General features: G+C 38.8%; 1 protein-coding gene across 3 annotated transcripts in view; it reads left to right on the top strand.

Annotated features, from left to right (window-relative positions):
• Nucleotides 1–10,244, top strand: part of SAMSN1 (SAM domain, SH3 domain and nuclear localization signals 1) — a 147,674-nt gene extending 137,430 nt beyond the window's left edge. For all 3 annotated transcript variants that reach the window (XM_050958413.1, XM_050958424.1, XM_050958434.1), the window contains 2 exons: nt 922–1,072; nt 8,866–10,244. In XM_050958413.1, coding sequence (XP_050814370.1) covers nt 922–1,072; nt 8,866–9,056 — 342 coding nt within the window. In that variant the 3' untranslated portion in view covers nt 9,057–10,244. The remainder of the gene's footprint in view (nt 1–921; nt 1,073–8,865) is intronic.
• The last annotated feature ends 1,288 nt before the right edge of the window (nt 10,245–11,532 follow it).

The following is an 11,532-nucleotide window of genomic DNA, read 5'->3' as shown; positions in this document are numbered from 1 at the left end:
AAAGTATGTTATGTTAAAATTAGAAAGGGGACCCAAGCTACAAAGGTCAGACCCAGATCCAAACATTTACAAAGTTTAGGGGTGAATGAATCTGGAATTTTGGTTTGTCCTGTCTGGGCCAGGCACTGAAATTTGGGAGTATTGGGATGAAGGGGCTTGGTTCAAGTCCATCTAAATGGAAACTCTCTCTTAGTGTCTTGAAAGATTATTTTTTCCCCTGACCTGTTAATGAATCATATTCTTGGTTCTGTGTCAGTGTTATCCCTCCAGGCAATCCAACTTTAATTTAACAATAACTAATTGCGGGGGCGAGTACAATAATGCACTTAATTTCATTCTGTGACCTTCGGAATGGCTCATCTTATGCAGTAGACACTAAGCAATGCTTGTTATGGGTATGTGCTGCAGTTTCCAGTGCTCCACTGATGAAAATAGAAAACCTGACTTTCCAACAGAAACACCACACAAAGTCTTCTATGAAACAATTCTCACGTTCCTCAAATTAATATGGGAGTGTTACAGACACTGGACCAGATCCTCAGGTGCTATAAATCAGATTCAGTGGAAATATTCTGATTTACACCAGCTGAAGGTCTGGCCCTCTGGATAGCAATAGATTAAACAATGCTCCAGTTCAGCTAAATAAACCCAATCTGAATGTAAAGTGTATCTGAGGTACACTGAGACACACTGCAGGATGTCTCATGTTATGGGCAGGACAAGGGAGGGAACAGTAACTTGACAGCTCTCTTTAAAACTTGCCCAGAGGCAATGTTGCTGATTGAGAGACTCGGTACTCCAGGAGTCATGATGACTTTTCTCCCCAATTCCACCAGAAAAATGAAAGCGAAATTGTGGTTATGTCTCTAACTGAACCTGCTGATTGCTTCCTAAAGGAATTGTTTGCTTTTCCTTTTGTAGGAATACTCATCAACCCTCTTGCTAAATGGCTATGAGACTTTGGAGGATTTAAAGGAGCTACAGGAGAGTCATTTGATTGAACTAAATATTACAAACCCAGAAGACAGGGCAAGGTTACTCTCTGCAGTTGAGAATCTACAGGACTATGAAAGTAAGTGTGTAAACTTACATTCAAGGTTATGTTCTAATTTTAATTGGAGACATAAACACATTTAAAATAATGGTAACTTCTGCCAAAGTCGACAGATTAGGCCTTTTCCTCAAATAGGAAAAATTCCTGAAAAATTATCTCAGGTACTATTATTGCCCCTCTCCCAGAAATATATGAATGCCTGGCAATCTTTATCCTCAACAGCTCTGTGAGGTAGGGCATGGTTATCATGTCCATTTTACAGATGGGAACTGAGGCACAGAGAGGCTAAGTGATGTCTGTGATAGATCAGGAAATGGAAATTAGATCTCCCATATCCCAGGCTTACTTCCTAGAAGTACATTAAAACATTTTTTTTCTTTGGAAATGATTTCCTGCGGAGGAGGATCTTCAACATCCTCTCTTCCTATTTACTGTTCCTTCCCTTTAGCCCCTGGTGAGAGCCATGAAATTTACTGGTGTTTGTAGTACAGATCAGCAAACAGTGTGGTTTGGATAAAACAGTAGCTGATCTGTAGTCTCAGCTCTAAATGAACCTGAACTGGATGTTGTTTGAGGTTCAAGAAGTTATTAGCTTTTTCTGTGTGTGTTTTGTTTTCCCTTTTATGCTTATTTGCACTTGCTGCTTTCACTGAACTTGGAAGTTCCAAGACTCTGAGACATGCTATTGTGATATTTTCAGCCTGATTTCTAACCCAAAATAGTTCAGATAAGTAGCTGAAATTTGTAGGAAAACAGCTACATATTTGGATACTCATCCAGACCAAACCTTAGAAGTTTGCTCCGCATTAATGTAGAGTCATGCCCTTCCTGAGCAACCACTTTGCCAGATATCCACTCTAAATTGAGGATCCTGTGGTTGAAATAAAAATTGGACTGGGGAATGCAGTGCCTCCTAGAAATATTTTAAGGATTTCTTAGGGGCTTAGGTCTACAGCTCATCAAGAGTAATAGCTCATCTGCAACCCCCTCAGTCTGGCTGTTAACTGAGGTGGGGTGGATTTCTCTCTATCACTCAGTCACTCTTACACATCTGGCCACTTCCAACACATAAAACTCAATTATTCAGAACTTCACTTCAAGTGGGATCCTCCATCTCATATGCACACTCTGCCTCTCTGAGTTTCTAAGAACCCCCATGGCTGTCTCAGCCCCCCTCAGCTTTCTGTCTGGGTCTCTCAGGGCCCCTCACTCCCAGACCATCTCTGGATCTCTCAGAATCCCTCTTTGTCCCTTACTGTCTCTCCTCCTCCAAGATGGAAAGAAAAGAGACTCCATGAGAACTGTCAGGAGAGGTAGATCAAATGGCCTCCTCTGCCCTCACTATTCCCTGTGAACTGGGTGACGGATGCACATCAGGAACAGTCCTTCTTTCTATCCTGTAGCCTTTGTCAGCTGATGGAGGGGAGAGTGGGAAAGGAGTATAACCGATACAATGATTGAAGTGAGGACGAGGAGGGGTGAGCTTGGAAGGAAAGGAGAAAGAACTACTTCTATTGTTTACCCTGCAGTTTGGGTGGAGGTAGCCTCCTGTCCCCTCCCCCTTGCCCTGCCCTTGGATTATGCATATCAGTACATATCTAGGTTGCTAACTGATCATGCTGCACATTCTGTATATTTTATCCTACACATTTTACATCAACAATTAACAAACAGAACAGGAATAGAAAATGCTAAGGTTATATTTTTACAAAGGTTTTTTATTGGTGCAAAGTATGAGTAATTTTAACAGGTTTCTGTAGTCAGGAAATACTGTTCCGTATGGTGTAGTTATGGTTTACTGTTTTTAATACTCAAATGATAGCAAGCATTGCAGGCAGCCTTAAGCATCTAAACTCTGTAATTGGCAGACATCAGTTAGTGTCTTTCTCAAGCTACTTTTAATCACTTGATGTTCTTCATGTTCCCATGCCAGCAAAAGTGCAAGGATCAGGGAAGAGTGTCCTTAAGCTGATGCAGCCTTTTCATATTCTTTACGTTAAACCTTGACTAATTAATCCTTACCATCCATGAGTAGTCCCTTCCCTTTGCCAGCATGGGTTTATGCCATTGTTCTTCAGGCAGAATAGTATACTCAAGGATATTTGTGCTGTAGTTTGACAACTGAAATACTTTTAATTGTTCTGTAAATAATATGTCTTGTAATGTGCTCCTTGTTTCAAGGCTACTGATAATGTGTTGGAGTCTTAGATCCATGAATGAGATGAATAATTGCTTCACATCAGCTGTGAATACATGAGTATTTCAGTTGAGTCAAACGCTGTTCTCAAAAAGCAGTATAGTGAATGGGCCTCAATTTAACATTTAAGCATGTGCTTAATTATAAGCTTTTATAAAGTCCCGAGATGTCAATAGGACTTATGTATGCTTAACTTTAAGCACACATTCAAGGAAAATGTTCTCCTGAATCAGGAGTACAGTAATGAAGCTCACCTTAACTGATTGCCATAGCATGGTAGTATGTGTCAGCGGACTGATGAGGAGAGAAGTAATGTGCAAGGTTTGACATGACATTCTAAAGTACAAAGATGTTAAAAACTAAAATTGATACAGCTGCATCGAGGAATATAAATAAGTCATTTGGTCAAGTAGTTACAACAAAAAAAGGGAAGCCAAGATGATCTTGGAGTTAAGTCCAACCTGAGCATCTGTCTCAATGTGTGACCTTGGCCACCTCATTTGACGTCCAACTAGAAAATAGGGTTGCAAAAGCTGGACACAATTGTTATAACTGAACTATATATATATATCGGTATATGTGGTCATGAGCTGAAATCCTAGCCCCATTGATAGTCAATAGGAATTTTTCTAACACATACATGTAATTGTTTTCCTGAATCAGGGTTTTAGATTATAAACTCTTTTCTGAAGGGATGTATCCTTTCACTAGTTCTGTAAAGTTCCATGCACATCTACAGACCCCCCAAAATAGTGGTAGTAATAATAATTTCCAAAAGCTAACAAGTAGAAAAACTACATATGCATCACACATTCATTGTCAAAGACCTAAAGCCTAATATTTCTTCAATACTCTTAGTCTAATCTTATAGTTTAAAATAGTATTAAAACATTGATTTTCGAACTATGTGGTACAATGAGGTTATTGGGAGGCACAAGGTGGGGTGCAGGGCTGGGGCCAGCTGGGTGTCCGAACCAGGGCAGGGCAGCAGTGTAGAGAATGCACAAGGAGTTCCCACTGGTCAGGGAGAGGAGTAAGGGAAAGAGCAACACCATCCTGCTCTGGTAGGAACCTACTGTTCTCCCCCTTCTCCACTTCCTGTCTGCTGGGAACTCCTGTGAGCTCTCTCTGCTGCCCCATCCCGGATAACTGACTAGCCGCAGCCCTGCATATGTTAAACCCTCCAGGCCCTGCAGGAGTGAGAGGCTCTGGATGGGGGGCAGAGAGGGCAAGGATCCTGGTTTGCTCCCTGTGGAGCTGCCATGGGCTCATGTGGGAAGAGAGCCAGCTGGCTCTTGCCACCACCCCAATGTCTGTCCCAAAGGGATGAGAGATGGGGCGGGGTGGGTGTAGCACTTATCTGACTTCCATGGAGAAGGAGGGCACAGCAAAGAGAAAAAGTTGGGAAAGTCTGTTTTGGAACACGTGTCAAAATTCTGCATACTTGGACTCTTCTAACCTTATCTTAGACAGCTCTGAATGAAAGCTATGTATCTGAAATAAAACTGATTTACTGTAGGAAAAATAACAAGCCTTCCATTTGTTGATCACATAGTGAGGTCTGATGAATCTGCAACACTTAACAGTAGTTGATCTTTATCTATTCCTTTTCCTGTGCAGTGTATCTTTCACTGATGTCCAGGTTAACCCTACAAACTTACCTTTAATGATAAAGAGCTTGACAGTATCCAGGAAGTTAAGAACAAGTAGGTGTAAAAGTCAAAAGTTAAAAATAAGTATAGCTTTTATTTGTGAAGCAGGGGAACTTGATATTTACATTGAATCCGTATATATTAGAATGCTCAATATTCTGTTGAGGCAGCTTTTGTATTTACTGCATGATAGTCAGAGCAGGCTAAACATTTTCTGTCAATGTTTTTCAGACATATTGGCCTGCTTTTCCCAAAAAAAATATTTGTTTTGTTTGAAATTTTCTGTTTTTTCCAATGAGAAACGGATTTTTTTTTTATTTTTTTCAGACAACAAACACTGGAACATTTTCTAAATGTTTCCCCAGAAAATACCATCTTTTGACCAGCAATAATATAGTTGTGACACTGTGAAGTTCAGTGCTGCAGCACTTCAGAGTCCCATTCTGTCTCTGTAGTAATTTAGTTTTTAGCTTATTTGTCTCTGATTGATTGATTGATTTTGCTATAAAAAAGTGTGTGCAAATACTCTGCTTTCTAGAAAGCTGCAGAGTTTACCCAAGACTACCATATATTCACAGCACATGATAATTCAAAAGCCAGAGGGAAAATGCATACATAGTCCTCTTACAGAAGTTCCAGCTCCTGCCATTTTTGGTCCAAATGTGATCTGTCATTGTGACAACATGATGGGAAGACGCAAATGCAAAAAAAACCCACAACAGATCCAGTTGTGCGCAAGAAGTTATACTATTCAGATGAATATAGTTAAAAAGTCACCTTTTAATGAAAAGGAAACAAATAGGATGACCAAAAAAAATGGAATTTAAAAAAATTCCAGCAATAACTGTCTCTTCCTGCTCACTTTAAAGAAAGGAAAAAAAGAAAAAGACAAAACTTCTTCCTTGACCCTAATGATGTAAACAGGATTAAAACTTTTTTAGGTCACTGCTTGACGGGACAGAGAGATGATTCTACAGAAGCTGATAAAAGCATTTGCAAGTGGTATTGTAACTGATCATGGGATTACAGCTGAGGAATAGGAAGACCTGAGTTCAGCATCTAAGGAAGGGTTCATTCAATAACTTGCTGAATTCTGTAAGCACACAGTGACCAAGCACACTTGTTTTTTTGCTGGCATTGGCTGAAATGTAGCATAAGCTAATAGAAAAGCTAGGTTAGGCATCATATATGTATCCTCTATTATTGTGATTAACTAATAATAATAATAATTAATAATCCAGGGATAACTCCATTTAAGTTACTGGAGTTACTCCAGAAATTAACTTGGCCCGATATGTCACCAAAAATTTTCCCTACAAAAAGAGGTGAAATTTCATATGACAAACCATCCTCAGTAAGGTGGGGAGACGATAAAAATAGTTACAGAGAATGCCAAATCTGACCAAAAGTGTACCTTTTTAACAGTGAGAGTAGTTAACCATTAACTTACATAGGGAAATGGTGGATTCTTCATCACTTGAAGTCTTTATCTTTTTAGAAAGCTATCCATTCTTAATTTAATCTGTACCTCAAAAGAGGTTATGGTCTTGATGCAGACGTGTTATACAGGAGTTTCAAGGTAGTTGATTACAATTCGAGCTGGTTGGAAATACTTTGATGGTATCATATTGTGTTAGACTACACAATTCTTTGGAAACTGAAATGCTTTGTGAAATCAGGTTGATTTTGCCAGAATTTTGGTTAGGAGGAAAAAGAAAAAAGTATGAACAATGCCAAAATGTCCAGTTTTTACAGTTTTTTTTAAATGAAATATTGTGATTGTTTGAAATGACTATCTATGAATCTTCCTTGCATGCCTGCTTTTTCCAGGGAGCATTTTGCTTCCAAAGCCATAATTCTTCCTGATGCATCAGCAATGCACCCTGTAAATACAATCTTGGACCCCACCCTCCTGGTAGATATATGCTATATAAGACCATTCTGTAAATGCATATAATCTACTCAACCTCCAATACACAGGATTCATGTTCACTATAAAGCTGTCATCATTAACAAATATAGTATTAACTGAGAACAAAACTGATCATTACAGATACAAATTTCACAATAACTCTCTCATGAATATTCCTCTTTTCCCTTTTACTCTCCTGATGGCTTTGTTTGCCTTGTATGTAAATATGCTTTTCTTTGTCTTTGGTCACGTCTTACCTAATTTACATCGGAGACACAGTCAAGTAGGTAGAACCATATTCCTTGCGTATCACAATCCTGCCTGACATGCATGTTTAGAACACAATTCTAGCACATATTGATAACCTTTTGTACACACCCCATATATATGCCATGCAATGATTTTCAAGACCAGCATGTTACCAGGTCATATATGATACCTTATGTGTCAGCTTTTAGATACAGAGTGCCAACAGTGTGTTAGGTGTAGTATGTCAGGCCTAATATGTGTTGCTGATAGAGTAGTGAACCACTGGTGACCCTCTGTGTCAAATATATACCAAATTCATGACATTTTGGTAAGTTCTGTGAGGTACCAGGTTGTAGTTGGCTGAGAGATCAGTTTATGTTCTTCCTGTTGAGGCAGTATGTCTTTTTTTACATTCACTGGTGGATTATTCATTATAGTGCAAGTGCTAAATAAGGACAAATGTTTTGAAAGAAAAATTTGCTTCTATTTAATTTGGGGAGATTTTCAATGGCATGGATGGGAGTTGGATGAGTAACTGCCCTTTGTGCCTTTGAAAATCTCATCCTTTATTTAGGTATGGCCAGATTCTCAGAAATGCTCAGCACCAGCAGCTCTCACTGAAAAGCTAAGGTCTAGATTTTTAAAGGTATTTAGTCCTTGCTGCACTCAGCATTGCAAAGCCTAAGTCTCATTTTCAAAAGGGATTTTGAATTTCAATGAGAGTTAGACTCAGTGCCTAAGTCCCATTAAAATCCAAAGTGCCTAAATCCCTTTTGAAAATGAGACTTAAGTGCCTAACTCAGTTAGGCTTAGCAATGCTGAGCACAGCAACACCTTAACACCTTTAAAAATCTGATCCTTATTGCTTTTGAAAAGCTGGCCACTTCTTTTTGGTACTGAAATGAGAACTGAGCTTTTTGGCAAATCTGGCCCTCTTTGTGGATGCTTTTGAAAATCTTGCAATTGTATGGCATGGTTAACATACCCAGTACTGTAAATAAATACACTAAGGCTTGTCTACATTGGTAAGTGAACAACAAAACTTTTGTCATTCAGAGGTGTTAAAAAACACACAGACACACCAAAAGACAAAAGTTCTGTCTAGGAAAAGCACTGGTGTGGACAGTACGTTGTCAGCAGGAGTGCTCTCCTGCCAGCAAAGCTACCACTGCTCTGAGTGTGGAAATTTTGTTGGCAGGAGACCTCTCTCCTGCCAACAAACAGCAGCTGCACTAGGCACCTCTTAGCCACATGGCTGTAGTGGCACAGCTGTGTGCTAAAAGCTGTGTAGTGTAGACATAGCCTAAATCCCTGCCCTGTGGGGTTTATAGCCTAAAGGTACAGCAGCTACAATGCATTACATGTAAATCACAGAAGGTTGAGGGCACATTGAAACTGGAATGTTATATGATACTGAATTGGTCTTTAAAAGGGTTTTGAAAGTGAGGGAAGGGGAAGAGTCAGGCATATAGACACAGTGTTACAATGCATTTTGCACAAGCAGACCCTTGAACCAATACACAGTCCTTTTGTCTTCTTTGGGGTTCAGGAATCCACCTGTGAGCAATGTATTGCAGGATCATGTTCCTGTTGAGTGGGCTACAGTGGCTCTCGGCATCATGTAGTGAAAATGATCAGTCCTTTGACTTCTAAGGTTTCAATTTCTAACAGATATAAAGTACAGCTCTAATGGAGCTGCAGTTTGCTAATTCAGTTTGTGCACTGCTCCAAGAACAATCTTTTAATCATCTAAGTGTTGCTCGGGGGCAGTTCATAACACTTTCCTTTTCATTTTTTACAGTTGAACAAGAACATGAAAATGAGCAACAGCCCCTGACCTTAAGCCCCGATCCCAAGTCAGGGTTAAATGACTGTCCAAGAGACTCTGGCTGTTACATCTTATCGGAAAATTCAGATAATGGCAAAGAAGAGCTAGATCCAGAAAACCTATCTGACATGCTACAGACGATCACTATCACTGAGACCAACTGATATACGTGCTTTTCTGCAGCTTTGCAGACAGGACTATCAGATAGATTAAGCTAACTTGCTAGTATGGCAGCCCAGTAATGGGTTGCAAATATTCTCAACATTGACAGCACTCTCAGAGTTTCCAGCTGAAGGACAATATTTTTGACTTATTCAGTATATGGACGTTGCGTACCCGAATCTTGGTTTGACAAAAATAATGTCCCATGCTTTCCTTGTTTGTTAATTCTTGAACAGTTGACTGAATGGAAAATAAATAACTGTAGTATACAGGGTGACCAGAAGTCCCATTTTTAAAGGGACATTTTGGGGGACTTTTTCTTATATAGGCGCCTATTACTCCCCACCCCCTGTCCCGTTTTTTCACGGTTTCTATCTGGTCACCCTGGCAAAAAATATCTATATCTATATATTTGTATATTAAATCATTTTCTATTAAAAGAATATGGAGTTATTTTTAGGCATTGGCACATAGTTCTGGATATGTTATCTTCTGAAATATTGTAAATAGTGTACATATTTATTTTAAAAGCTAAATAGTAATTACTGTCCTTTTTTATCTTCTGATGAATGTTTCTCTGATCTTTGTACAAAACATCCTTTTTACCAGTACACCAGCATAATAAAAAGGTGATTCGGTTGATATTCTACAGTACTATGAAAAATACTTGGTCTGACTCACATTTACATTAAAGCTGCTTTACACCACTCTGCTGTATAAATTGGCCTTAAAATGGGCATAAATATAATTTACAGCCACTTGAGGGCCTCTTTACATTACCATGTGGTGCAATGGGGCCTTGGTGTAAATGAGAATCAGGCCCTCTGTCTTCAGTAGTCTTTAGGAGCAACCTGCAGTTTGAATTTCATACACATTTATCTTTTCATTGCTATTTACAGTCTTTCTAAACATTGTGAAATGAAAGAGAGAACTATTAGCAACAAACTGATATCTGCAACTGAGCTTTCATTATTATTTTTGGTGAAACTCCCTCCTTGTGCACTTAGCGTGAAATTTGTCAATAGAAATACTTGTTTGTACACAAAAGCCAATAGCTATTATCAGTGTCCTCCACACAATAACTAATCATCATTTCCCCATGTATTTTACACTGAAATATACCTTTTATTTGCTTTTCTCCTCTTTTTGAAGTACTTACTTTGACAATAAACAGAACTATGTGACTGAGACTCTTAAAAACTTTTTAATGTGGACACTAACATTTCAAAGACAGTACTTTTCTAATGGTAACATAATATACAAGACATCTACTGAGCATTTTTTATCATGCATAATCTGTATCAAATTAATGTAGTGACTTCCTCTCTCTCACCTGTTAGTCACATATTTTCATAAATTATGTCTATGTTGAATAGTTTCCACTAGATTGCTGACATTTTTTTAAAATCACCCTTCAGAAGAGACCAAGCATGGAAAGTTTCTCAGAAAGAGAATTTCCAAGAAAGTTATGAACAAGTGAAAATGAGGATTTATAATGAAAACTGTTTTGGCAGCCTTCTCTCTATCTGTCACTAAAAGCTATACTGCAAGGGGTGTGTTCATGTTGGCCTCAGAACCTTAAGGTGTGGTTCTACTCTGAAAAGTTACTTTGTGAACACAGCATTGTGGGATTCCATATTCTCCGTATGTTAATGACTTCCATATCAAACATGCTGTGGTTAGAAGAAGCAAGATGGGCTTAGGATGTGTTTGCTTGTTAACTTCCAGCCCTGCAGACTTGAGCTGGCATTTGTATGTCAAGCTAAGTAGATTCTCATATAACTACTGAAAAAGGATCTGCAATTAGAACTCACTTAACAAACCTTTGATGATGCATGAGCCAAAATAGAATTTCTTTTAGGGCATCTCTACACATAAACTTGCACCAACTTCACTAAATCAGTTTCCTAATACATTTCTAATGAGTTATTTCAGTGAACATCTGTATGTGGACACATATGGTACCAACATGAGCTAAATCAATGGTAGCTACTTTTGTTCCAGAGAAGCATGTTCAGGTGACAGCCAGGCAAGACCTCTAGGATAGCCTATGCGTGAGTGATTAGAGTTCACAAAGGCAGGCATATAGAATGACACAAATGTACTGTGGGATATCTAACTGTATGGATTTATAGAAGAAGAAAGGACTTGTTTAATTAGTTACAGCGATACAGTTACGTGTGGCTGTGTATTTAGCAAAATATCCACATGACCGTTGTTTTACAGGAACCAATCCATGCACCAGATTCAGTTGACAGCAAGGGTAGTGGACAGTTATAATTGACTGACTGACTATTAACCACTTATTAAAAGCGTGGATTTGAACTGTGTGTTTAACTGTGTCCCAAACCAGTTAGAAACACGGTCAACTTCTGCCTAAATCGTTGTGTGTGCTGGAAAATGTGTCAAAGTAACTAAATTTATTTAAGCCATTTGCAACTTCCTGCGAAGGCTAAATGATTACATCTCACATTGAGA

The sequence above is a fragment of the Gopherus flavomarginatus genome, chromosome 1 (genome assembly GCF_025201925.1).
Source record: "Gopherus flavomarginatus isolate rGopFla2 chromosome 1, rGopFla2.mat.asm, whole genome shotgun sequence".
NCBI classification, from domain to species: domain Eukaryota; kingdom Metazoa; phylum Chordata; order Testudines; family Testudinidae; genus Gopherus; species Gopherus flavomarginatus.
The sequence above is the reverse complement of the archived record's forward strand: the minus strand, read 5'-3'. Positions and strand labels throughout refer to the sequence as shown.